This window comes from Embiotoca jacksoni, unplaced genomic scaffold, assembly GCF_022577435.1.
Source record: "Embiotoca jacksoni isolate LCO1_2020_lvr unplaced genomic scaffold, fEmbJac1.0.p SCAF_7, whole genome shotgun sequence".
Taxonomy (NCBI): Eukaryota; Metazoa; Chordata; class Actinopteri; family Embiotocidae; genus Embiotoca; species Embiotoca jacksoni.
The window spans coordinates 343063-370684 of record NW_027185425.1 but is presented as its reverse complement, the minus strand read 5'-3'; the positions used below and the strand labels follow the sequence as shown (position 1 = coordinate 370684).

The window sequence follows — 27622 nt, the reverse complement described above, 5'->3', positions numbered from 1 at the left end:
GGACAGTGCTGCGTTAAGTAAATTGGTTACAGAGCACAATGAGACCTCATCTAACCAGCGCTGGGAGGAGAAACTTCACCCACTTCTGCTTGGAGTCTCAGCTGGCCTGGCAGAGGCTCGGCTTTAACTGGATTAACAACAAAAGCCGAGCTCAATAACTAATAGGCCTCTTCTTCCTGCTTCTCTCTTTACTCCCCTCTCTCCCGATCGTTCTCCTTCTATCTCTCGCCTTCGTCAGAGCGAAGCGGAGATAATGCGGAACACTTTTATGCCTTCTGCTGAATTAAACATGCAGGGAACAGCTTGTGCTGGGTGCTAAAGCTGAAGCAAAGAGAGAGGGAATATGACCCCCCCCCCCCAAAAAAAAAAAGCAAAAAAAAAAAAGCAAGATAAATACAATTCCGCCTCTGCACGGGGGTCTCTGGAGCACAGCTGAGCATTTCTTTACAATTAGAGAGATCTGTCGTAGATACACGCTGAGGAAAGCTAAACAGGACGCCCTTTTTTGTTTCCTCACGAAGGAAAAGGAAGAGGACTGTCTTGGTTGGCCAGATGCGGCCGATCGCCAAGTGGAGGGTTTGCACAGCACTCAAAGATACTCCTCTGAGGCTTCCTATCCACCTCAAGCTTTCATTGTCAGTGCTGTAAATCCCATTTTGCCAATCTCTTATTCCTTTCACACACACTCTGTCATCTTTACGCTGCAGCCGTCCAATTGGGCTACACAAGTAACAAATCTGCCCATCTCTAACTCCAGGCTCCGTGGTGAATAATTGACAGTGTTTCAAACGCTGTCGGTCTCAGGTGGTTTACAAAAAAAAACGGTGATGTCTTCTCATCCTCTCTGCAGGGGCTGAGGTTTCACTTTCAGTTCTGCCTCTCTTCTTTTTTGATTCTCGATTTCTCTGATCTGAAAAGAAAAAGTCTCCCTTTTCTCCGCCGGCCTATTTGGCATTCCCCAGACGGAGCAGCGAACCCCACACCCTCCGTCCTCTCCTCCCTCCGTTCCAGTCCCGTTCCCCTCTGACAGAGACGAGTGACCTGTTACAAGTGTTCCTCTGCTTAGCATGAGCGCCACACTCGCGGCGGCAAGGACAAGACGTTACAGGGGTTCCGCAACCTCCCAGTGCACACGCCGCGAGAGGCGGGGTGGGCGAGCTACAGATCAAAGAGGGACGCTTGTAACCAGTGTGACCCCATTTTAAACTCACCGGTCGGGCTGCTGGGGCAGGCTGTTCCACTCACTGTGAAACTGGCCACTTCAAGACATTCAGAAGATAGTTATTTCAAAAATGATTAGATTTCATTTACAAACCCGCTTCCCAAAAAGTTAGGACTCTGTGCAAAAGGACAAATAAAAACAGAACGCAACGATTTGGAAATCACATAAACCCATTTTTAATTCAAAGTAGAGCAAAGACAACATATCAAATGTTGAAATGGAGAAATTTTCATTGATTTATGAAAAGAAATATGCTCTTTTTTTTTCTTTTTTTTTCAAAAATTAAATTTCTCCATTTCAACATCTGATATGTTTTCTGGTCGATTTCGAATGACATGTGGGTTCACGTGAATTTGAGTTTTTATTTACATTTTACACAGCGTCCTAACTTTTTTGCAAACGTTGTTGTATTCTTTATTCAAAATAAATAGTCTTCTCCTGCGCCATTTTAATTCATTGGGTTTGTGTTAAGGTGGCGGGTTAACCTTCGGTAACAGAAGAAGAGATTTTCAGATACTTCTCTCTAGTTTCTTTATGATTTCATTTTCCTAAATTCTCTTTAAATTCTAGTTCAGCTGCTTACATTTTTTATTCCTTTTATGGTCAAACGTTTCTAAATGCTTGACTTTTCTTTGTGTTTTGCGTCCTTCATTCACATATTTAAGTCTGGTTTTGTGTGACAGCGGATGCCTCCACATTGCAGAATTTTTGCACTCGTTTTGTAGAATTGGATTTGCATGGCCACTGCAAAGACTTTTTCCACTCTCATGTCAAAAGAGCCTCAAAAATCAAGCACATGCACAGTGCTACGCCAGTGTGCTTAACCTTGTCCTTGCTGACATGGCACAATAAGTCATCGAGAGTGAATCACTATTTACCCCACTGAATGACACCGATGTTTTCCTTCTGGAGTCATAGAAAGAGGATGAGTGTGTGGGAGAGTGGGAGCTTGCACCGGTGACACAGACGCTCCTCTCTACAATTGGAGAGACACGCTGGCGGGCCAAGGATGCTGCGTCGGTTTTTGAATGCGTCAGATTGTCTCCATGTGGATGTCATTCTTACTTCGACAGTGATAGAATCAGGTGGTCATGAACACAAGCGCTCGGGTTAGTGCACGCGGATGAGACGGTATGAACGGCACAGATCAGGGATGGAAAGTTTAGCAACCCACGGGAGTGTTAGGACAACACATACGTGTCTGAGAAGCGTGTCAAGAGACTTTTCCTCCATCAAGGCGGCGGCGGACAGACTTGTCCAGACAAACAGAACTCAAAGTTTCGGCTACATTGCCACCAAAAAGGAGAAAGAACGCTATCGGGCTTGGAGAGATGGCTTATTGTGAGACAAGTTCAGAGAAGCGTTGAATCCAATCTATGTTGAACACGTCCATCTCTCTTTATAGGATTTCAGAAATCTCTGTCTGTTTGTCCTCGGCATATCTCCACAACACTTCGTCCCACCCGCTTCAAACTCAGTACGTGTGTTGCTGGGGACCCGAGGTTGTGCCTTTTGTGCAATTTGGACACGCGAAACATGTGTCCAGTTCAATGTTAATACATTTTCATAAAACGGCGACTGCAAAATGCGCGAAAAAAAAGCAAACCTGGCAGCCTGCTTTGACGGGAATCACACTGACAAACAGGCTGTTTTCAACGGGCCCCGAGACAATGCACAGAAGTTTTATGAGTCACGGCACACTTTATTCTGAACCGACTTTCGGATCCTAGAAACTTCTCCCAAGTGAAGTCACATCCACAATATGCCTGTCAAGAGCTCGGCAAAGCGTCTGTTAAAGTTTGACTGAAACGTGACTGAAGCAGTTTTGCTCCACAGTGAGAAAGACTGACAATGTCACTATCGCAATAGTATGAAATCAGAGCAGTGTCGGATGAGAACGAAGCGGAGGAGGTTGAAATCTGCTGTAAATACTTCTCTTCCCGCAGTGACTGCCCACAGTGTTGCTTTCAAGGTCTCAGGCGGTACAATGTGCTGACAGATGCCTTCCACCTCCTCAGTCTAATGTACAAATTTCTGCTTACCCTGTCTATCACCCGGGTCGCCTGTGAATCCACATTTTAATTAAACAACAGGCTCAGAAGCAAATTCTCCCTGGATCATTTGGAGGCTTTGGATGCTGATGGCAACGGAGAGAGACATCCTGCTCACGCTGGATGCTGATCATTGAGTTGCAGTGAAACGTGATATTTATGGGCTGGTTGATCCAAAACCAACAAATAAACAACAAAATCAAACAAAATCTGTTCATTTAATTTTCCATAAATATATTCTGTTCTATTGAGATGATAAACATATACTTATCTTATTTTGTCAAATATTTAAAATTAGATTAGTTCATATGTTATGTTTTTATGAGAACATCATCATTGTGTTTATTTTGGGAAATCCTTCCATTTGTTTTCAGTTAAGAGGTTTTTTTTTTCCCATTGAAACCTGACAAAAAATATGTTTCAAAAAATGTGCATTTCTTTGTGTACATATACAACTGAATTTCTTTCCCAGTGTACCCTTACCCAGCAAGTTAAAAGGTCATCTAGTTCTTCTTCCCGTTAACCTAAGCAAGCTGAGAAAAAACCACAAGTAACTGCAGCTAGCAATTCTTTTGTAAAAAAGAAAAAGTATATTTAAATATGTTGTCGACCATAATTGTAATCTCCGTCCATAAGCCTCGCTATAACACATTTTCATTTTGAGCTCCAGTCACGAAGCTGGTAGAATCAATACTTCTTAATATCAGGTATGAATAAAAAGGATTTAACAGCATTATGCAGACCCAGATCACATGTTAATACCAAGCGTAAATGGAGCCGTGAATTGTGCCGCACAGCAGAAAAAAGTATTACCTCGTGGGCAGGCAGGTGTGATTGTGTGCAACTGTATGAGATTAAAGGAAGTTGTTATGACAAAGGGAATGAAGTTTCCCCTAAGTTAGCAAAACTAGAAACGGGTTATGTGGCAGATCTGTAGAAGAGGCTAAATATCCCAGAGCAGGTGCACTATACTGCACTGTGCTGTAAAATGTGCTGAGTTTAAAAAAAACGGAGTTGTGGTACTCTGGTATTTATAGACCGATACCACAGCTCTGCTTAATTAATTACCAGTTTTTCCACAGAGAGTTGTCTCAGAATGTTTTTCTTTTATTGAAAATGGGTTGTGCAAAAACAAACGTTATGACTGATGATGAGTTTTCTCACTAAGGATGCATCCATGCTACAAGAGTCTGGGACTAATTAGACGCCAAAGTTGTGATCAGAGTTGACTGTTTAAAATTGTGGCGCTGTGAAAAATCCCCTGGAGAAGAGATGTGCTGAGGCATGCAGTGGCCAAATAGAGGCTAAATGTGTTGGAGGGGGATGAAACAGGGTGCCTCCAAAAGGTCAGGGCTTTAATTTCCAGGGGGAAAATCCTAAACATATTCTGCTTTCATGACAAAAGAAGGTAATTTTCAGTTGGGAAATACAGAAAAGTGTTTAAATGTAACAAGTATCTTCCAATTGTAAACCAAATTCATGACAAAATATATTTCATCTTAATGTTGAGTCTCAAACGAACCATGCAACCCGGTAACACGGCAAAGCGTGAAATATACACGCCCGACCACTGAAGCAAAGCGTGGGATAGACACGCGTTGCACTGTCTATGCGTGAAAGTTACACGTTTTCCTGTAGTGGATGAAAATAAAATCTGCTGCATGCTTTGAGCCATGCGATTTACAGGAAAATGAAGGTTTTTGCAAAGACACATGGTTGGGGTTAGGAAACCAAAAACAACTCAAGAAAAATGTCACCTCCTGGATTCAAACCTCATCGTCCCATAAGGACGATGCAAATTTTTTTACTTTGATCTTGGTCTTAAAACCTCCGTTGCGGGACCTTGGTCACATGATCCCGCGCCTAGACAGAACTTTACGCGCATGTAAGTTTCACACTTACAAAACGTGTAACTTTAGCGCCTAGACAGCCCAAAGCGTGGCTATCTCACGTCTTGCTGCAGCAGAAGGGCGTGTCTAGTTCACGCTCTGCCGTGACACTGGGCTGAACCATGACTTGTTTTGTTCTCCAGAGTTTAAGATGTCTGGACCTTGGAGCATGCATGCACCCCGCAGAGAAAAAAAATACACCAAAATACTTCAATCCAAACTCTTCTGCAGTGATACAATAAGCAGGTCCAACTACTGTATGTGTGATATGTGTGACAACCAAAATTACAATATGGCTACTTCTCAGGTACTTTGAGATAAATTGGCAACTTGTCCAAACACACTGCGTGAGGCTTTATGAAACGTCTCCATTGAAATGCATTGTAACATAGCAGATATAACTGTCTACAGAACAACAGATTGCACAGGGCATAATGTTCAACAACAATCAACAACAAGGGACCTGCTCAGGACTCGGTGGGAGAAGTAGAGCTGAAACAGTCTGCCTGAACACCAACAAGAAAATCAATACGCTTTTGAATTTTAAATATCTCAGCTGTCACTTTATAGACGAGTCTGTGTTCAGATCTAACAGAGCAATAGTTAGAATTCATGTTGAGCCATAACATCTTAATTATTTTACAATATATGCTTACAATGCACTGAGACATGAAAATGATATTGGACAATGTTTGCGATGTGACGTTCATGAAATTATTTTCTGTAAACGAGCCTGTTTACCAACTCAAAATGTACCGAAGACCGTCGTATTCCTCAAAGATTCCCTTTACAGACGCTCGTCAAATATATTTCTTGTAACATTTCTAAAATATTCCACGATGGGATCGACTGTTACTCCCATATTGGATCATTTCTGCATCAACACAATCGAACACGGAATCTCTACAGTAGGCAAGTGTGTGGTTGTGATGCGACGCAGTGAACGTGAAGAGCCGAGGCTGCGCTCAGTTCAGCCGCTGAAGCATCGAGCGCCACGCTAGTTTCTTCCTCTAGCATCTTTTCATCGGCGTCCTCCCTCTCTCGTTAACTTCACAGTTCCAAATATGTCTGCAAAGATTTCCCTGCCCAGATGCTCCTCATCTCTCCTCACAACCGTTCTGACATAAAAAACAACAACAACAACAAAAAAAAACAGACAAATAATTCAACAGTTAATAAAAAAATAAAAAAAAAACTGCTTGTTTGCTTCATTGGAAAAAAAATGATGAGAAGGAAAAATCTTGGAATCAATAAGGCAAAAGTGTTCCAAAAAACACAGGAGCTCAATCCCAGTTTCCAGCTCTTGTTCTGCTTTTGGAAATATGTTTAAAAAAAAAAAATCCTTTGTATCAAGAATTTAACCGAATGTCTAAAACAAAAAGAATAATAAAATGTCAAATTTTTCCTATGCTGTTTCATCTGTTCAGCAAATTCTCCAGCATCATTATCTTATTGTTTAGTGAGATATCTCATGAAAACCCAGAAAAACAACCCTGCCTCGTCAGCAGATGTGTCACCTATTTCAAAAACAACAAAAAGTGTAGCGTCACCCGTATTTGAAAGAAAGGCTTTTTGGGGGAATTTGGTTGTTGTTTTTTTCATACAGAATGATTTCACATCCTCTCTTGAAATGTGTTTTGGGATGGTGTCTTTTTTTTTTTTTTTTTCTTTTGTCCAATCAAAACACAGAACACGGTATAATCCGGTACATAGCCTAAGAACATTCTGCAGGACACGGAAAATGAATACATGAAATACAGCAGCCTCCAACAAAGCCAGGGAATACTTTGCCTCATTGAATGCGACCCAGATAGGAATATAAATACAAGTCATCCCCCTCGTCTCTCTGCACACAGTCGTCGCGGCGCTCGTCTAAGCCGCCCATTATGTAAATAAAGACAGCGCAGAACGAGAGAGGGAGATGTAATGTGTGTGGCACAGAGGAGGCAAGAAAACATACAACGAGAACGAGAGCGTAAAGTAAAGTAAGAGAAAGTGAGACTTCAAGAGGAAAAAGTTTGAAACAAATAGTTGAGTTTTTTTTTTTTTTAAATTAGCCATTAAATGAGTCATTAACGACCCAACGTGGAAATTGTGTGAACACCCCCCTCCCCTCTCCCCCCCGCCCCGCAAGGCTCCCGGTGCGTCTTTCCCTTAGCAAGATCAACTCCATTACACGAGAGTAACAGTAACAACAACAACAACAACATCAAGAACAACAACAAGAACAACAACTGTGCTATAGTGAGACGGCGCCCCGATATATAGATGATGCACTTCATTAACACCACAGCCAGCCACACATTAGCGCACACTGTTAAGTCTGTTATGTCACTCTGTTTAGTGGCCCCCATCGGGGTGCAAACAGGTGGTGTCACAGGGGTGAACTCCCCCGAGTCCCCGTAAACCCCCCCGAGAAACAAAGTCGTCTCTGGGATTAACGGAAAACACCATCGCTGTTGCCACGGCGATATGTCGGGGCCTGTTCAAGTTTTGAAAGCTGAAGTCTCAGGCAGAATCAGCAACATCCACAGAAGCCGTTCGACGAAGAGTTCGACAAGTTACACAAAGGTTTTTTTTTTCTTCTGTTATTTCGAAGCGAGAAGGCAGGTTTTGAATAGTGGTGATTTGGGATTTCGTGATTATGATTGCTTCTGGTTTTGCAGATTATGTCGTCCGATAAGGTATAAAATACAAACAATTTCAGCACATAATCACACACTTGCAAAGCTGAAGAAACAAGGACGTAGCAAGAAGCAGCGTTGCGTCAGAGGCGCTGTAGTTTCTCTTTACTTTTGGCAGTATTTCTTTTCTTTGTTTTTTTTCCCCCATTTTTGTTATATATTCGACTGACACTGAATCATATCTGTCTCCATGGTACAGTTAAACACGGTCACATATTCAGCCACAGTGCACGATCGCCACCACAAGTTTTCCTTCATCAGGGTCACAGCATCTTTGACTTTGTCTCCGTTTTGTTATTTTTCTTCGAGTCCTCTTTTGTTTCTTTTATATAAGATTATAGGGTCACTGTCGAGCAGAGAGGATATAACTGATGGTAACTCCTTTATCAGGTTGAATGTTAAGCATGTCGGCGTTTAGCTGATGGGGGTGATGTTGATTTATTTTGTGGTGAAGGGGGGGGGGGGGTGGTGGGCTGGCTCGGGCTCCCCACTTCCTCCACCCTCATCTCCTTGTTCGCGGTATTTTCAGCCCTCGTCTTTTCTCTTCACCTCCGTCCTCAGACATAAATGGCAGTCCGGGAAATGACCGAGCCGTCTCTCTGAGACTCCATGTCGTCGTCCAGGTACACGTCCATTTCTTCTTCGCCGCCGTGGCCTCTGTGGACGTGGTACGCCGGAGGTAGCATGTTCCCCGCCTCCGCCGACGCCTCCGAATCTATCGTACCGCTCCTCTTCCTCCTCAATGCTGTCGTCCAGGTCGAACTTCCTCCTCTCCGCTTCGTCCATCTCGCCGCTGAGGAGGATGTCGTGGGCGGTGGGGGGGTTTGCGGTCGAGGCGTGGTGAAGGTGATGATGGTGGTAGTCGTTGGCCTTCTCCGTCAGAGTCCCGGTGGCGTCGCAGCCCTCCCGGTACGTGTAGATGGGCCCGTTGTTGTTGGCGCCCGTCCCGTTCTTGCTGCTGCTGTTCCCGGAGCTGCCGAAGAGCAGGCGGGCTTTGTTGCCGTAGTCGCCACCGTTGCTGCCGCCGCTACCCGTTGCTATGGAGTCCCCGCTGCTGGGGTAGCCGCGCCTCTGTTGCCGGCGGCCGCGCGTCAGTAGGACGGCGACGAGCGCCGCGACCAAAAGCAGGGCCAGGAGGGAGCCGATCACCGCGCCCGCCACTACGCCGGCACTGGACGGGTCCTCCAGGGCTTCTGCAGAGGGGATGGAGGGGTTGGAAGGAGGAGGGATGGAAAAAATGGGTGGAGGAAAAGAAAGAGGAAGGAATTGATGGCTGTTTCGGGACGAGGCATTCACAGTCCTTCTTGTGTTGTAAGTGTGCTGTGGTGAAAGTGGTGGTGTCTTCCTCTATGTGAGTTACAATCCTCTTACAAGTGTGTAGTAATGTTCTCCTCAGTGTAATCCCTCGGTGAGGGTGCAGTCAGTCATTGCTGGGATCAGGCTGACTGGGAGTCACTCACTCTCTCCCAGCGGCTCGTTGCGCTGCCTTTTTGATCTACATACACGTCTGTCCAGATGCTGGCCCTTCACGCTTTTAGTCGCCCTTCCCCCGCTTTGCCAGCTGGGGGAAAAGCCTTTACAACGTCCTTCGCTCTATACGTCATGTTGGTGTGAGCCAAGTTTGCCTCTCCGCTCTCGTTTCAAGTCGAAGATTGAAACAAAAATAAGGGATGGGTTTACAGCGCCGGCAAAAAAGCGGTTTGTTTTTGCGCCATCTTTGCAGAGGGTTTAGAGGTTCTGGACCCAGCAGAGACACACAGAGACACAGGAGACAAACACACAGGACAGACAAGCAGAGGGGTTACTGGAAGAGGGTGAAATAAGCACACTGTCGTGTCTGTAAAGTGCCACAATGTTCAGCGTCCTTCCATGTTTTACCCTCCATTTCCTTCTCCATTCTCCTAATTACACCCACTGCGCGTGCCCTTTCTCCCCCCCTCTCCCCCCATCACCATCCTCCTATCCTCTGCTTTACCTTCCCCACCTCTCTTATCTGTCCACTAGTCAAACCACAGGGCAGAGCGATCGCCCGCCGTCAACCTCGGGCCGAGTCCAGATCTCACTGATCAGCAGCACACAAATGTAAAAAGGTTTCACACAGCGGAGCGAGACTCATGCCGGGACGTTTTTAAGAGGATTCTCCGCAGGAATATGAGAGAAAAAATGTTCCGGCTCAGATAGTGTAGGATTTGTACAAGAGGATTCACGCTGGGCAAAAAAAAATAAAAAAAATAGAGGAGAGAAAAGAAAGTCTCAAAGAGAAGTACCGAGCCGATACGCACCAGAAACGTAGAAGGCCAGCGAGTGTATTTTTTTTTTTTTCTTTTTGTGAATTGCGTGCTGGGTTTTTTCTTGGGGGTGCAACAGGGGCAGTGAAATGTAGGAAAGCAGAAGCCCCTTGCTGTTTTATGCAAATAACAGCAAGGTGCTGCCAGCGCTCCTGGCAAATGCCAATCAAACAATCTGAGGTTTGGCTGAAAGGAGGGTTGTGTGAGGTTACGTGCCAGAGCAGCACCAGCGAGGCGGAGTGGATTCAGGCAAATCACACTGGACATCAAATGGTCCATCTGTACTGTATGGAGCTGGGGGGGAGGGTGGGTGGGTGGGTGGGGGGGTTACTAGTGACTCTGGATTCAGAGCCTGTGATTCATACAAATTGTCAATTCTGAGCGTGTAGGAGAAGAAAGAGAAGATAAAAGAGGAGAGGATTTTTGAGTGAGAGGAGAGCGGAGAGCCGACCGGAGGAGAGAGGGCGAGTTAAGAGGAGAGGTCTCGGTTTGATTTCAAACGCTCCTTGCTCTGGTCCCACTTGGGCCGCCGTTCGGGTTATGCCAGGGTGAGACAGACGGGTTGGGCGAATGAGGCGGGGCTCCTGGGACAGGATATGATGTCTAAATTAGGGGACACTGTCTGGTAATATCCAAATGAAGTGACAGAAGGCATTAAGGATGATGAATCCAACTTTCCCTGTCCTAGTTTTTCCTCTCTCTTTGCAAACTTACAGATTGGCATAGAAACACAACGTGCGGGCCAAAGTGTTATTTATATTTATTGTGCCATTTATATTTTAGGCATTAGAGCCATTTATCAAGTGCCTGAATGAGAGCAAGCTGAATAATGGCCTTTTGTGGAAGGTCTTTTGGTGGCCGCCGTCCTTCTGTTAATCAAATACTTAAAAATCTATTATTCTGTATGAGCTCTAAAGAACATTGCTCCTACAAAGACCCATTAGAGGTGGCATGTTCATTTTTCAATAATTCTGAGGTCACATGCTGGAGCACTGTGATTTTCTTTCCAATTTTCCCATCAAAAGTCCAAAGCTAAGATATGATGGCGGATATTTAAAGAGAAATGATCTTGTGCGAGGGAACTTTGTTGCCTGTGAGACAACTGGAAGGCAGCGGTCTCCTTCTCTTTGTGTTGGTGAACAGCTTCAACTTGATGACTACAGCTAAAACTGGCTACTGTCAATAAAACATGGCGACTGTTTGGCTGCGTTACTGTGCCAGGGACAACAGTCATATCTTATCGTCACCGTTCACCAAAACAAAATTCTCAGCATCTTTTTCCCAAAAACAACCCTCTGAAATGAAGGCGTAAATATTTAAAATGGTAATAATAATATTAATAAAGATAACCGTTGGCCTAATTAGCCCCTACTTGTTCAGTAGGAGGTAGTTAATACCAAACTACTTATCTGCAATAAGATAAGCTTTTTTCTTTTCCACAAAAAGTCGAACTAGTCCTTTAATACAGTGATTCAAACCATGGTATGTGTCCCACCGGGGGTACACAAGAGTCTTGTCATTTTATCTAATTATTATTATTTAATTTCAATTTACACATCACATTTCGATGAATAATAATAATAATAAAAAGTTGTTCAATAAAATACTTCAGAAATATAATTTGCCTGTTTTTTGACATGCGGGGTGACGTGACAGCATAAAGCTAACGTTAGCTTGACGTAGTTGGATTTGGACTCATTAGTTGTTGAGTTTAGTGGAAAGTTGAGCTGCAAAGTGGCGCCACCTCCAGGAAGAGAAGCTAATCTTTGATTTTAAACGAGTAGCCTTTAGCCTGTTTGAGGTTATTGCTTAATTTATTTCATTGAAAAAAAGGGTTTGTATCTGCAGTGGGAAGTGGTAATTGGGAAATTTTGTTTGGGTCTAAAAAAATTGTGAAACCTAAACACAATTATTTCTGAATTGGCTCGTTTCAGATACAGAATGTAAAATAATATCAGATTTCATTTCTCGCGCTAACTTGGTGTAAGTTCCAGGTAGATCATTGGATTTAATATGTCATTACAAATGAGTCCATCAAGACACCTTAAGATGTGAACAGTCTCATGAAAACTCGGATCTTCTAACAGATTCGAGGTGTGTGCAGTTGTTCTCTGACACCATTTATTACCATCTAAAACACTAATGGATCCGAGATGAGCTCAGACAATAATGTGCCGGAGGCATTATCAATGTCAGTGTCAGATCCTCGCCAACTACCGTATCAGGTGCTTTAGTAAACACTGTTCGGTGAACATACCCCCCGAAAAAGTGCAAAAACAGAAGAAAAAAAGAAAAGCACAGACTATCGTTAGCAAGAAAATAGGCCATGCTTGTCATCCTTATTTCTCATCAACAGAGGCAGCCTGCCTGCATTAAGAAGCACGGTGATAAATGTCATAGAGAGAGGCAGGGGGGCTTATATCAGTCTCTGTATTAGTGTCATGTACATGGAGGAGATTAAGGGAGGGAGAGAGAGAGAGAGGGAGCCATGCAAACTACCCATTTCTACTCAGTTACACTCTCTGCGGTGGGGATAATCTAAATGAGAAGATTTGGGATGTGTGGAGGCAAGGTGGAAAGAGTTAGGAGCTGCTGAGACAAACACAGAGGGAGATAAAGAGAGAGAGAGAGAGGGCGAGAGAGAGGGCGAGGGCGAGAGGGAGGGAGCTAGAAAACAGTCTGAGGGGTTTGTATGGAAATAGTGGAATCTGAATGATCTTTTGTGATTCTCCTTCAACTTTTCCATTTTTCCTTGTTTTTGTTCTTGCAGCTGAAATTGGGCCCGGAAAGGCAGAAAGCAGTAGAACCATGTAATAAGCCAGAGGGCACCAGTGTAAAAGCTCCTCAGTGGGGATTGAGTCTCATTAAAAAGCAGCTTTCGGTCAAGGACGTGTGAAAATGTTCCAATGAATATGCCCCCAAAACACCAGAAACACCTTACAAGACAAAACACAAATGGACCGACCGTTCTTCTTGACAAAGACCACCTACTTAGACTGAAGAGCTGCCTTTTTCTGTCATACACAATATGTCTTCATTCATTTTATTGTATTGAACAGCAGATAACCAAGCACCTGAGGCAGAAGGTTGCTTGTTTTAATGTGTTATTCAAGAGCGCTTCCTCACAGCTTTTTAATCCCAGTTGGTGGGCTTGTAAAGTGTCTTTAAAGTTCCCAGAATAATTCAGCTATGATTATGGTTTGAATAAAACATTAAAAAAAAGTAGCACTAAGAGTTTTAGAGTAGCATGTTTCTTAGAAATGTCCAAGCGACTTCTACAGAAAATGTCATAAATTTTAGCAGATTTAACCATTTCTGAATGCAAGAACTGTAATGAACAGTTAAGACAAAGGTGAGCACCGCTGTTAGCTGGAGCATTGTTCTCCAACAGTGTTAATGCACGATATTAAAAAGTGGCTGCTGCATCGTTGGGGAGACAAACTTCAACCTGGAAAGTTACAAACCTTCTTCACACCAGAGCAGCTCACGAGGCACAAATCATTTTAATAAAAGTTTAAAAAGCAAGCGGACAGAGCGAAAGAGAAGCACCTGCTGTGAAAGTTACCGCTGCTACTGAAAATGTAATCTGGCTATATGACGTCAACGCTCCTGTTTGTTAGCCAGGTTGTAACTTCAGCTAGCCATCAAATTTTCAAGGTACCTGAATTATGAATGCAATGATCATGAAGAGAAAACAGGTTGAATTCTTTCTCATATCTTGCAAACAAAGTGCATTCGTGCGGCACCTCCATCAGAATAAGAACTTTTTTTTTTTTTTTTTGTGTACGTTTCTACACACTTAGAGAAGCAGTGTGTAAGATTTAGTGACCTACAGGTTTATAGAAGAATCTATGCTGGCTACAAAACTCAGGAAACATAAAAAAAATAAAAAAATAAATAAAAAAATCAAATATTTCTCCAAACAGCGCCCCCTACATCCCACACACTGGACCTTTGGTGTCACTTTTGTTGTTACTTGTCTTTTCCAACATTAAACAATGTGCCAAAAGGTACAGAGTGAAAATATCTTTACATAAATGAATAAAACTGTTGGCTATTTGTTATATTTGCTTTAGATACACTTGACCTTTGGTTTATTTATTTTTTGCCTCCAGAGGAATCAGTAAACATTAATTATTGTTAGTTTAAAATAAAGTAAGACAGTAAAATATACTTATCAAAAGTACGTGAGTTTAAAACTGTGTTTTTTTAGAATATGGTCATAGACAAACTACAGAGCAGTAAAAGGACTACATCTGCGATGTATTTGCAGATAAGCAGTCTGGGAGGCAGAAGCTTAAAACCACAGTAGATATAAGCAGAGCAAATGTTATTATGGTCATGTAATGGGAGCAGAAAGCAACCCTGACTGGAAATCACAAATAACCTCCTCACCGACACAGAAACGGATTATTTCACTGCTGATGTTGCACATTTTTAAGGATTCATTCTGTGATTTGATTTTACGTTTTTTTTTTTTATATAAGTTGTGCTTTTTAGACCAGCGGAAACCTGGAAACGAAACACGATGAGAGACACGCAGGGTTTGAATGAAGGACGTCCGTCATGACGACGGCGTAATATAGCATCCAGCACAGGGTGCTACTTATGCAGTACACCCCCCGGAATTAGCATTTGTTCACGACTGACAGGGAAATAACCGACTGTGCCATTTCCCGGGAACACGAGGTGTTCCTCAAAATCAGACAAAGTACACGTCGGCCATTTAAGATATTTATGTACCATGAACCTGACTCGGTAGGCACACTGTGAACAAAAGACTTCGGAAAGAGCACATTTACACAGAAAATCACAAAAACATACTGCAGACAGTTTTTCCAGCGCAATTAGGCAACACTAAGAATAATAAACAGGTCCTTTGCTTCACCTCGCACATGCATACGGATGAATAATCATACAGCAAAGAAGAAGAATATGAAACTTTACGAAATTAACAGGAAAAAAACCTTCGTCTGGTTCTGTTGGAGGTTTCTTCCTGTTAAAAGAAAGTTTTTCTTTCTTTCTGTCGAAGGCTTTTTCTCCCTTAAAGTGGAGGGTTTTTTTTCCCCTCCTAGCTTAAGTGGGAATTGTTGGGTTCCTCTGAATAATGTTGTAAAATGCTGTTGTCAGGACTTCAAATAACCTGTGTTGTGATTTGGTGATGTAAAAAAATGTAAATTTAATTGAATTGAATGACATTTTGAACTATTCCTTGATCCTCTCCGGTGTGGAGCTTGAATTGTGTCAGAGATAAATGGGTTTTTAAAGTCGGGTGCGCGGAGAACAATTTGTGCTGTAATTAATAGCGCGTTCATGAACTATAACTGGAACTCTCAAGTTCATAATTGCTGTGCAATAATTAACAGCACACAACATTAAAATATTCTTACAGGTGTTTTAAAGATAAAAATGCATAAATACTACACAAATAAATATAAATGATAAATACTAAAAATGTACGTAGTAAAACTAAAACTCTGCCTGCTTCTTCTCACAACTTCTTAATTATAGACTGTTACAGTCAGTTAATATTGAAAGCACAATCTATGTTTTTGTACAAGACAAAATATGCCTTAATTTAACACCAACGCAGTTTATGGTGATGCTTTACTGTCTCTATGGGAAAAACACCACATTAAGGACGTTTAATGGAGCTTTAACTTGAGCTTTTATGTCACAGTTTGTGCACTAATCATCGCACTATAATCAAAACCATCCAATATGTAGGTTTTCTTCTTGGCTTTGCAGACACAGACACACACACAGACACACACAGACAGACAGACACACACACACACACACACACACACACACACACACACACACACACACACACACACACACACACAGACCTCAACAGCACTCATTAGCCAGTAGACACTAAAAGCCGTCAGTGTGTATCTGTGCCACATCTCTCACCCAGCGCGCACACACACACACACACACACACACACACACACACACACACACACACTGCTTAATTACCCTTGATGACACAGACTAACTTGCAGGCGCACACACACACACACACACACACACACACACACACACACACACACACACACACACTAAGAGCCACGCTGTCTATTCAATTACCCCCTGATTATCCCCGGTCCTCACAAACACACTTCATTTTGCTCCACAACCCCCCCCTCTAAATATATTCTTACTCAGCACCTCCACCACCACTCCCCACATCAAAACCCACCGGCGTTTCCATGACGATCTCAATCATTTCCTCATGCAACCCCTCGAATGCCGCAGCGAGGGAGGAAATTTCCTGCCTAAATCATCTCCAATGCTGTCTCTTCATCATGGATTATAGCCAGTGCTTTTCATCTCCGGCTCTCTGCGCTCGCTTTTCATCAGCGAGGAAATAATCAGAGTCTGGTAAAAAAAAAACGAAAAAACAAAGAAAAAATCTAAACTGTTAACCACATAAAACTGAACAGAGGAAAAGTCAAAAGTAATTTTTTTTTTTTGAAGCATCTTGTTCTTTGGCTTTTTTTTGGGGCCCATTGAGCCTCGCCGTTCTGATCCTCTGAGACTAGTTAAATAGATGCTTTCTGACTCAGAGCAAGCAGATGGGATGAAAACTAAAACGCACAAACAAGACAGGAAGGGAAAGGGAGTGAGGGAACGAAGGTGGAGGTATAGTGGGCGTGGATAAAAGGAATGAATGATGGATAGACGGATGGATGCGAGTCGTAATAAATGGGTGGATTCATACCATCTGTGCTCATTAACCCCTTTTCACCTTGACAACAGAAAAACACACATTCAAACTTAGGCCGGAGTTGCATCTGTGAGCATGCACACATCATCGCAATGCATTCCTGCCAACACACACACACACATTCATCCTAATTAGGTTTTTCCCATTCGGCGGCCCCCGACTGGGTTATTGCACTCTAGGAGGTTTCCCGAGTACCTCCCCACTTTCCTCTTTGAGCTCTCTGCACTTATTTAGCATCCAGCTGCTGCTACACACAGTCACTCATACAAACACTCAATAAATGACTCACTCACTCATACACAAAAGCACACACACACACACACACACACACACACACACACACACACACACACACACATTTCCCCCCACTCCCGGCTCCATTCACCTTAATAACCACCCTTAGTCTGAAGTGTAAATGCACGCACACACACGCGCACACACACACACACACACACACACACACACACACACACACACACACACACACACACACACACACACACACATACACACTTTCTGCAAACCTATGCCCACCTCAAAACACACAAGAAAGTATGAAGACACAAAAGCACCTTAACTAACTGTTGACAAGCTTTTGGCAGCGTATATGTGTGTGTGTGTGTGTGTGTGTGTGTGTGTGTGTGTGTGTGTGTGTGTGTGTGTGTGTGTGTCTGCACACAAGCATATTGCTGGTCGACATTTAACTTTATGTTTCTTTTTTTTTTTTACAGACACACACAAACACAAATCTCACTGTGATACAACACCACAGGAATGTCAGGCCTCAGAGGGAATGAAACTCCAGCCAACAGTTTTACTGAGCGCAGATTAACTGTACAGTTGTAAAACGCAGTCATAAAAAAACAACAACAACTAAAGCAACAAGATGGAAGCACCAGGACTGGATATCGATTTGGAGTTCACATACATCTACAAGTCGGGTGAGCTGAGAGGGTAATATTAACTGCCTGTGGTACATGATGGTGTAGAAACCGAGACCTTGAGCTTTTCTTTTCTTTCTTTTTTTTTTTTTATATCTAGCACTCGGGCCGCAATAAGAAAACAAAATAGATTCTAAGCTTTAAAACTGGAGCAAGACCAGATGCAGCAAAATGGAAAACCTTAAAATTCCGAAATAATTAAGGAAGTGTTTTAAACTTGCAATACCACCGAGTGCCACTAGAGGTTCCGCACAGTTTTCATCTGATTAAAGCGCCATGGCAACACCCCCTGAAGCCCACACACACAAATCATCCCGAGATATAATAGAAATGTCTCCTCAGGCAGCACATTTGAACTTTTTTCTCCTTTCCCCTGTATGATTACATGGGCTTGTGTGACACCCGGGAGCAGCGGATAATTAGGCATGCCTTTGGAAATGCGTGTCTGCCGTCAGAGGCGCGCTTTGACCTTAAAGGGGGTCGAGAGCCTCCGAATCACTGGATGTCTTGTAATGCTTTCATACTCGGCGGTAACCGTCTCCACAATTAGCCTCCACTTCTTATTACAGGTAAAAGGCTGCAGTAAAGTGGTGTGTGCATTATGTAAGTCGTATTTAATCAAACCGAGATTGCCGCTTGCGAAAATGAGCACTTACTACCCACTGGGCCGGCAGGGTGGGCTGTGATTACGCCCTAATATAAAGATAGGCAGTTTGATTCTAGATTTCCGTGTAACGACGTAATCACTCCTCCGGTTTGTTTTCTTAGCTCGGAGCTATTTTTAACGGTATATTTCTACACGGTTAATTTATTTTTTCTCACTGCCTGATTACAGGCGAACCGCAGCTTATAAGTGTCACAGGACTCAGCTCGCTTGCTTACTGGACAGTTATGGGAAGCTGACGTGTTGCCAGGTTGAACAAATTACTGGTAAAGAAAAAGTGATTTAAAGTTCCTTTGACATTTACCATAATCAGTCCAGGCTTCAATTTGTTAACACTCAGCTTTCCAGAGACGAGAAACTGCATTAAATAAGGCATTAAAATCAGTGGATTACGAATGTGAAGTTCTGGGTGAAGTCCTACACTTGGATCATACATACTGTGTTCTCTTAACAAACTGCACCACATGGATCTTGGAAAAAAGATGGAGAGTCTTTATTTTCTGGGGTTTTTGTTGGACTTTTAATGGCACCGTCTTTATTTATATGGCCAAAAGAAACTGAGAAATAAAGACGATGAGTAAGAGAAGGCCACGATTCGTGCTCCACCCATGATGTGAGACTGATTGGAGAACAATCACATTATGTGAAAGATGCCAAGCTGTGAGTTGGATGATCTTTTATCTTCGGCGCTCTCCTAAAAACTTTTTAACTGGCAGAGATGATAAAAAATAGCCCCCGTCAGCCAGCCGTGTCCACATAAAGAAGTATTTAATGCAAATCTGTGGTGATCCATCACCCGACTACGCTGCTTACCCACTGCTGGTGTGTAAGTTGTTTTCACACACACACACACACACACACACACACTCACACACACACACACTCACACACACACACACACACACACACACACACACACACACACACACACACACTCACACTCACACTCTTGTACGCAGAGCTGTCAGCTTGAGTGGGTTCAGTAGTTTAATGAACATTATTGATGGTGAGGCTACAGCACTGCTGGTGTAATTAGTGTGATGTCTCACACCTACATGTCTGTGGCTTCATTAATTCAGTGCAGATTCGAAGCTAATATGCATGGACACACACACGCACATGCACACGTGTGAGCACCAGCACGCTTATGTGTCATAATCTGAAACCCCGGGTAAGTGCTCTCGCCTCTACAACACCGCCTGTGCTGCATTATACGTTGAATTTGCGTTACTGATGCTGCATATGCCGTGTTGGACGCTGTATTCTTGCGTATGTGTGCGCGCGCGCGTGTGTGTGTGTGTGTGTGTGTGTGTGTGTGTGTGTGTGTGTGTGTTTGTGCGCGCCAGCATTGTGCACTGTCAAATATATTTTAGTCTTATTCTGCTTGACTGAACGCAGGGAGCTGATTGGATCCAGACCTTGGCTGTTGATACCGATCAACAAAACCAGCTGAGTGAAAAACAGCCATCAGCCTCCCACTACCCCCCCCCCCTCCTTTTCTCTACATCCCTCTCACTCAATTCATCTCCCTCTCAAAGTAACCCCACCTTCCCCTCCACCACCACCACCACACACACACTCCTCCCTCCCTCTTAAATGGGCCGATTAGTGGTCGGGTGACTCATTTCTAAGCAAAATCTGGACCGCGGAGGAGAGGAGGGTGAAAGACAAGAGGGGGAAGAGCGAGAGAGAGGACAGGAGTAGAGGAGAGTAGGAGTGTATGTGTGTGTGTGTGTGTGTGTGTGGAGGGGGGGGGGGGGGGTGTTAGAAAGGGGCCCAAGAGAGCAGAAAGAAAGAGGGGAAATAATTATGCTCATTTCAGATGGATCACTTCCATCCTTTTAAAGTGGAAGATGGTAGAAGGAGGAAGAAGAAGAAGAGGAAGAAGAAGAAGAAGAAGAAGAAGAAGAAGAAAGAAGAAGAAGGAAGAAGAAGTAGAAGGAAGAAGAAGAGAAGGAAGAAGAAGAAGAAGGAAAAAGAAGAAAGAAGAAGAAGAAGAACAAGAAGAACAAGAAGAAGAAGAAAGAAGAAGGAAGAAGACGAAGAAGGAAGAAGAAGAAGAAGAGGGAAAATGGCGAACCCAACGTGGACGCCTGTATCACATGGAATCATATGGAAACTTCCTTTGTTTCCGCACACCAAGAATTTCTTCAATTAGTCGTCATAAGCTCAGTAATCAGCCTGTGAAGAAGGCAGCGCATTTTGTATGGAGGGTTGGTGGACCCACTGCACATTAAATGTATTTTAAGAATGAATTAATACAATGAAAAATCAAGTAAAACAACAGAATAATAAAAGTGTCCCTTATGCCGGCAACAAATCAAGTGTAACATTGAGTCTCCACAGGAAGCGCGACACAGTAACGTGTCCTGTAAACATATCACGTTCTATTCTACCGAGCATGGCGGCGTTCTTGATAACGCTTCTTCTAATTCTGTGTCACTGCTACGGTCATGTTAGCTGATGTGATGCATGTAATGAGCTGATAAAGGGGTGGAGGTGAGGGGTAGGGGGTGGGGGGGTTATTCTACCTCATTAACAGCGAGAGGCAGTTCCCATAAAACAGGAAGCTGTGGTATTAGCCTGGCTGCGCCTGATAACAGTCTGGGAACTCGGCTCCTGTCAGCGTTTGCGCGGCCGCTCCGAAGGGCGGACCAATCGCCGAGCGTCGCCGGTGGTTAGCCGCGTTTGTCCCGCCCTTCCTTCACTGTGATTGGACGGCTGGTGACAGTGACGAGCGCAGCGTTGACAATTTTCAACTCTTGCTGACCGGGCAAAAAAAAAAAAAAAAAAACGCAGAACGTTTAGCGCTCAGTGCAGAATAAACGCTCAGCACCTCGTCAAGCTGCGGGCGTTCATTTAAAAACAACTTTAAACATATTCTGCACCGTAGGTAGTTGCAGCGGTGGCAGAGTGTCAGCTGGTTTCGGAGCATGCTGATTTGTTCAAATTATCCAGAGGTCGACGCCCAGTATGATGAAACTGCAAAATATTCCCTATGGAGGGTGACCGGACCCATATAGTCACACAGTGAAATTGGGTTCTGGTTCGCCCCAGGCTAGCTCTGCTTGCAGGACGTAAAAAAAATAAAATAAAAAAAAAAAAAAATCTGATCACAGAGATTTTGCCGTTTCACGGTTGTTATTTCTGAATGTCAGCTCATTTCCACTCCGGCTGCCATTTCCAGCCACTCCTCCATCGCTGGGCGTAGTTAGAGAAGTAGTAAGCTATGCAGAAAAATGAGGACAGAGTTTTTGAATCCCACTTGCTAACTTCTGTTTCAACAAAAAGCAACCAGTGCTGTTAATGTCACCGACAGTGAATTCCATTTCTGGACGAACAGGAGATGTGGGCAGCAAAATGTCTGCGCCACACTCGATCCTCTTCTCCCTCATCGCTCTCACCTTCCTCCTTCCTGTCTTCCTCTCCGCCTCCCTCCAACAACTAACCTTCCACCCCTCCGTCTCTCTCCTCCCTCACCCTCCCTCCCTCTCCGCTGCTCTTTTGCATTGATCAATTTGTAGTGGATTAGCTGCAGATTGCGGAAACAGTTTGACCCCGGCCGGCTAATTGAAAGACGCCGTGCTGGTCTGCGGGATTAGAGGGTGTCCAGTCAAGCCCCCCCTCCCCCCGTTATTACACACAATACGAACACACCCAAAACAATCGGGGACGAGATGGGCGGTTTATTGAGATTTTTTTTTAAATTTTTTTTTTTATGTGTCACACCAGGAGGGAAAACATCCAACAGGTGCAATACGGAGAGAAATGTGAGTAAGCCCTCAAGTCAAATGGGATGCTGCGGGAGTGTGTGTGCAGGCGTGTTTGTTTCGAGACGGTTTGTGTCTGTGTGCATGCGCTGTATCTGCCTTTTGTAAGTATTTGCGAGAGCGATTGCATGTATTTGTGTGTGTCTGTGTGTCCCTGTGTGAACTGCATTACAGAAAAAAATAGAAAGAAAGTAAGAAAGCGGCCGATTTGTGGCCCAGGGTCTTTAACATTGAGATGGAAAGCAGCAGCTGAAGCACAGAGGTAATCATGAGCCGCTCCCTCACCGAGTTACAACTGCAGGTAGCACAGCTAACATCTGACCCTGCGAGTCCATTGAACAATGAGCCAGTGTGCATGGCTCCAATGCCAAATGCGCATTGAACAAAATAAATCAGAATCAAACACGAGACTCCAGAACAATGTGCGTTTGTGAATGTAAATTGCAGGATCGCTATTTGTGCATTCGTACCACATCATAATAAAACCACAGATGTATGCGCACACAGCGCACAGACTACATGTGATGTCTGTAATGTGTACAAGTACACAATCGTTCTATTTGCATGTAGTGAGCTGTTACATGTAATTCCGCCTGGAGCCAGACAGCTGAAGAAGTTCGGACTCAAAAAACCACAACTACTGAAAAGCGAGCAGCAAAGAGATGGAAAGAACCCCAGGGGAATGAGTGGGGGGGGGGGGGGGGGGGGGGGAGAGACTACATCATGAGAGTAAATGCAAGCGTGTGCTCGTTTGTGCATTCGAGGGTCACCCACACGCTGCCTCGCCCTGATTGAAACCAGCAGTGCCTTGGCTTGGCTCGGCTCTACCCAATGAGCTCACTCTGCCTCTTTTTTTTTCCTTCACCGGACTAGTAAGAAGTGAAAGTCTCGAAGTCTTGGACTGCAACAACCCGCACGGGCCCCCCCGAACGTAAAACATGTAGGCAAGGAACGTCGAGAACCAAGTACCCTCTCTTTAAAATATTTAGACGATATACCATGCAATGCACAAACCCCTCAGCTTCCATTCTGACTCTGCTGGCTGCATATCAATAATGTATCCTGCTTTAATAACACGGATAAATATCAGAGTAGAGACATGGTTCGGTTGGTGCGATGTCAAATAAACCGCAGATCAGTTTGGGCAGCGGGGTGAAAGAAAGAAGGTCCTTTAAAATGACAATCCTGAAGTGTAAAATATCAGAGCCTCCACTGCAGGGCTAGGAAGGAAATAATGTAATACCCATAAAAGCTCTGATCAACATCTCAGTATGACTGTTGAAGCTGGTCAGCAGGGCCATGAAATGTCACTTTAATATCACCGAAAAGAACAAATTAAAACAGAAGAAATACCAAAAATTGCAATTTTTGGATATAATTTACAGCAAAATATATGTATTCTAATAGATATCCATAGACTATATAAAAGTGGACGTGGCTTCTGGGTTTGAAAAATTACGCTGATGATGAAGTGCCTTAAGCTGCAATATCACTGAGGGCCACTAGAGGTTGCCTCTTCAAAAAGCCTCTGACTCCATAGACTCCCATTCAGCTACTCTAAGAAAATTCGCAGTCATTAAAATCGCCGTGTTGTTAGCTAAAGTCGCTCCTTCTTATTAGTTTTCCGGCCGTCTATCTGAAAATAATCTCGTCATTATTTAGAAAATAAGCTTCAAAAAGCTGTGTTGTTGGGGGCGTGTCTGTTTGATTGACGGGCCTGTGGCGCAGTCAGTTAACGGCTAACGGTGGGCGGGACGTAGTATCGTCAGGTTTCCAATCATATCGAGTCAGATCCACCGCTGGCTCCTCCCCCAGCTCGTCCAAATATGGTCACTTCCTGCTGCAGACCACTCCGAACTGGCAAAGATGGCACCGGCCAAAATCTGAACTCAAGGCTTCATAACGACCGTTCACAAACCAACGGGTGACGTCACTGCCGGTCGCCGCTTGTTCCTGCCTTCCTAAAATGAAATTTGTTTTTAATCTGACTCTCTCCTTAATCTCAGCTGGAGGTGGGTTTCATCTTCTTGTCTCCTGCCTTCTCAAGTGCTGAATGAAGCACCACAGGCGCCACCTGTAAATTCTTCAAGAGCCGAGGTGTTGCTTCAGTGACTGCCTGTGAAAGAAACCTTGTGTTCTTGAGGACTTGCCGTATCTCAGTTTCCTTCTTTGGTACTGAAAGAGCGATTGTCTTGAAGGACAAAAAGAAAAGGAGACCGTTGCCAGCTGCAAATGCAAATACTAATTTTTGGCTCACTTCCCAGAAAATAATCTCGCAGTGAAACTTGGTAGAAATAAACTCACTTAATACTGTGGAGCCCGTAACCTCCTCGTGCCTCTATTTTCACCTCCTGAACCCTGATTTTTGTTCATTTTCAGTTAATCAAAGGCCTAATCCCCTCTGTTAATTCTGCTAATTTGCTCCTGCACCACACAGCCACTTTTCCAAATTCACAGCTATTATGCTTTATGGAAGTATTCAGTATTTTAAGATAATTATAGGCCTAATCCTAATTAAGTGTCATTTCTGTACCTACCACACAGAGCAGGGAATTTCCCCAATTCACTCGATTTCAATTTTCTTTCCGTTAATTATAGTTTTGCTTCAAATGACGACATTCGTTGGATCACAGATCAACCCTTAAGTACTTTTCCTGGGAATATATTTCTTTCATATTTACATGCAGCTTTTAAACTCTTTTGCTGCTCTAGTACTAAACTGGCTGAACTGCCAGTGTTACAAACCGTACGTTCTCTGAAACAGTCAAACATGCAAAGTCAGCAGTGAATCCCACAAGAATAATTAGAAATATTAGTTCTTTTAAGCGCTGACAACAGACACGCTGGAGATTCAGCGTCTTTGACAGACCACAAGGCTGATGTCGGGACTAAACCTTCAGCTTTTTGCCTCCTCCCTTCCCTCTGCTGCTCCTCCCCAGCTCGTGTCCTGCAGTTATACAAGGTATGTACTGAACAATGTAGCGTACGTGATGCTAAAGAAACGCCAAACACACACTACCACACTGCCAGTTTACTGTCGACATCAACACAATTTGTGATTCTCCCATGGCAACAGAGAATTCTTGATTCTGATGCAGTGACCGCCTCACTTCCTGTTTTAAAGCCTTCTCCTGTCACCTCATCTCTTAGAATCCAAATTACATATTTTGCCTTTTTTCCCCAAGAAAAAATAATAATCCAATAATTCCTTAAAGTGGCTTGGATGTAACTCTGCACCTTTTCCGTCATTCAGTATGTGTGGATCTATAAATATGTAAATAGTCTCCTCCTCTTTTGCCACCCGCCAATCCCCTGAGGCTCGTTCATGTGAAGCTCCGCCCACGCGTTGACGGGATTGGTTCCTCAGGTATGTGATGTATGAAACCCTGTCTGTCTGAAACCGTGTTCACTGTCCTTACACATCCAAAACCGAAAGTCTCAGGCACGACACTGACTGCTTATTTATGACACGTCTTAATATAAAAACACCCCGAGGACGTGTTACAAGTTAAAAACTTGACGTTCACTGTAGTGAGTCCTGAAGCTCTAACTGGATCTCGCTTCTCCCACTTTTCTGAGTCGTTCGGCAGTGTTTAATTTCATTTAAATAAAAACGTACATAAGTTTGCATTAAAAGAGTTAACGGCACCAGAATGAGGATAAAAATTGCTTTTTAATTGCGAGCGCGTCAGACAGTCCAATCAGTGTAAAACAGCCTGCTGAGAAGCAGCAGCCTTACATCTGGGGTGTTCAGTTTCCCCATTACATGTTCCTTGGTAACAAGAACAGATAATTGCTTACTTAAGTGGTATAATTTACCAGTTCTGTCACACTTTTATCTCATCTGTCTCTGTATACCTTTGCAATTGCTGTGTTAAAAATACAAAGTGCACTCCGTTTATACTGCTTGAAAGTCTATTCAGGTTCCTGTTAGAGAAGAAAAACTGGTTGCGTTGGCGTCTTATATTTCAGATATCTCTCGAACCTGTTCGGATTATTAAATGCGTAAAAAGAAAGAAGTGTGTGTTTGATTCAGATAAACTGACTTCTACTGATGATACTTCTGCTGAATACACTGTAAAAACTGTAAATCTCACCAAGTATAATAATCTTATAGTTAGAATTAAAATCTAGTTAGTTTTGAGTTTCTCAGGAAGATACTTCGACTTAATTCAAGTAAATTCCACTTTACTTGTCTTGATATCCAACTTTGTTGAGTTATTTTTAATTAGAAACGAGGGGAAAGTCTGTAAACCATCTTTTCACAGTGTTTATAATGCTGCAGAATTACACATCACAATTGTACTCTCTTCTAGCGATCTTTGTAACATCATATTGTGTCGAAACATTCAAAATATGCTGCGAGTGCAACGCCTGACAAGCCGCCTGAAGAAGTTGTTGACACGACAAAACACGTTTGATATTTTACCCATAATGCAACCAGACCAGGGGCCTGTGACTGCCGGGGCTCCGCTCCGCTCTACAGAAGAGTCTCATCATCGATCGCACCAAAAATAACAATAAAAAAAAAAAACGCCGGAGAGGGGATGATTATCGTACGCCGCTACTCGATTAATGCGAACGCCGCTGCGAGCGTTTTCTTTGACTGCCCCGGGGTCGGTCGCCGAATGACCTCCGATCCCGAAGAACAAACACGCGCCGCTGGAAAATGCTCACAGCTTTCTCTCTTTCTTTCGGAGCCGCACACACCGCCGGTGGTAATCTGTTGACTGGAAGGTCGTCCTGCTGCGAGACAGATAGAGAAATAGACTAAAGTTACCGCTACCGGGCGCCCGGTGATACTGCCTCAGCACAAATCTCTCAGACTATCACCTCCTATGTGTGTATGAGTGTGTGTGTATGTTTGTGTATTCCCTCCAGGTCTGTGTGTGTGATAAACCCAGCCTGGAGGCCCTCTCCTCAGCTCTTATCTCCCTGACAGACGTTACCCCTGCGTGGCCGCGGCCCCGGCAGTCACACCGAGGGGGCACCGGCGGAGCTCTCCGTGATTCCTGGAAGTTTCCATCAGATTTTCCCCGGCTTTGTTTCTGATCGTCAGACAGAAATATATATTTTTAATGCACAGATACAGACCCCATACCTCCTGATTCTTTTTTGTTGTTGAGAGATGGAGTTCACTGGAAACTCCATTCCCAGTGTTTCTAACAAGATTTGGATTGAGCCGAGTTTTCAGAATAACACAACAGATAGGAAATCATTAATTATAAAAAAGGCCCCAATGAAATAAAGAAAAGAAAAAAAAAAGAAGGATTTTCACACCGTAGAAATTAAATTTGCTGTTATCAAATATCACAAAAGGCTTTAAAAAAAACAACAACCTGAATTTCATTTCTATGTTCTTTTATTATTCAATTAA

At 43.6% G+C, this 27622-nt stretch overlaps 1 protein-coding gene across 1 annotated transcript in view; it reads right to left on the bottom strand.

The window, feature by feature from the left end:
• Nucleotides 1-7270: 7270 nt before the first annotated feature.
• Nucleotides 7271-27622, bottom strand: part of LOC138214297 (poliovirus receptor-like) — a 167121-nt gene continuing 146769 nt past the window's right edge. The window contains 2 exon segments of the mRNA XM_069175784.1: nt 7271-8550; nt 8552-9039. Coding sequence (XP_069031885.1) covers nt 8404-8550; nt 8552-9039 — 635 coding nt within the window. The 3' untranslated portion in view covers nt 7271-8403.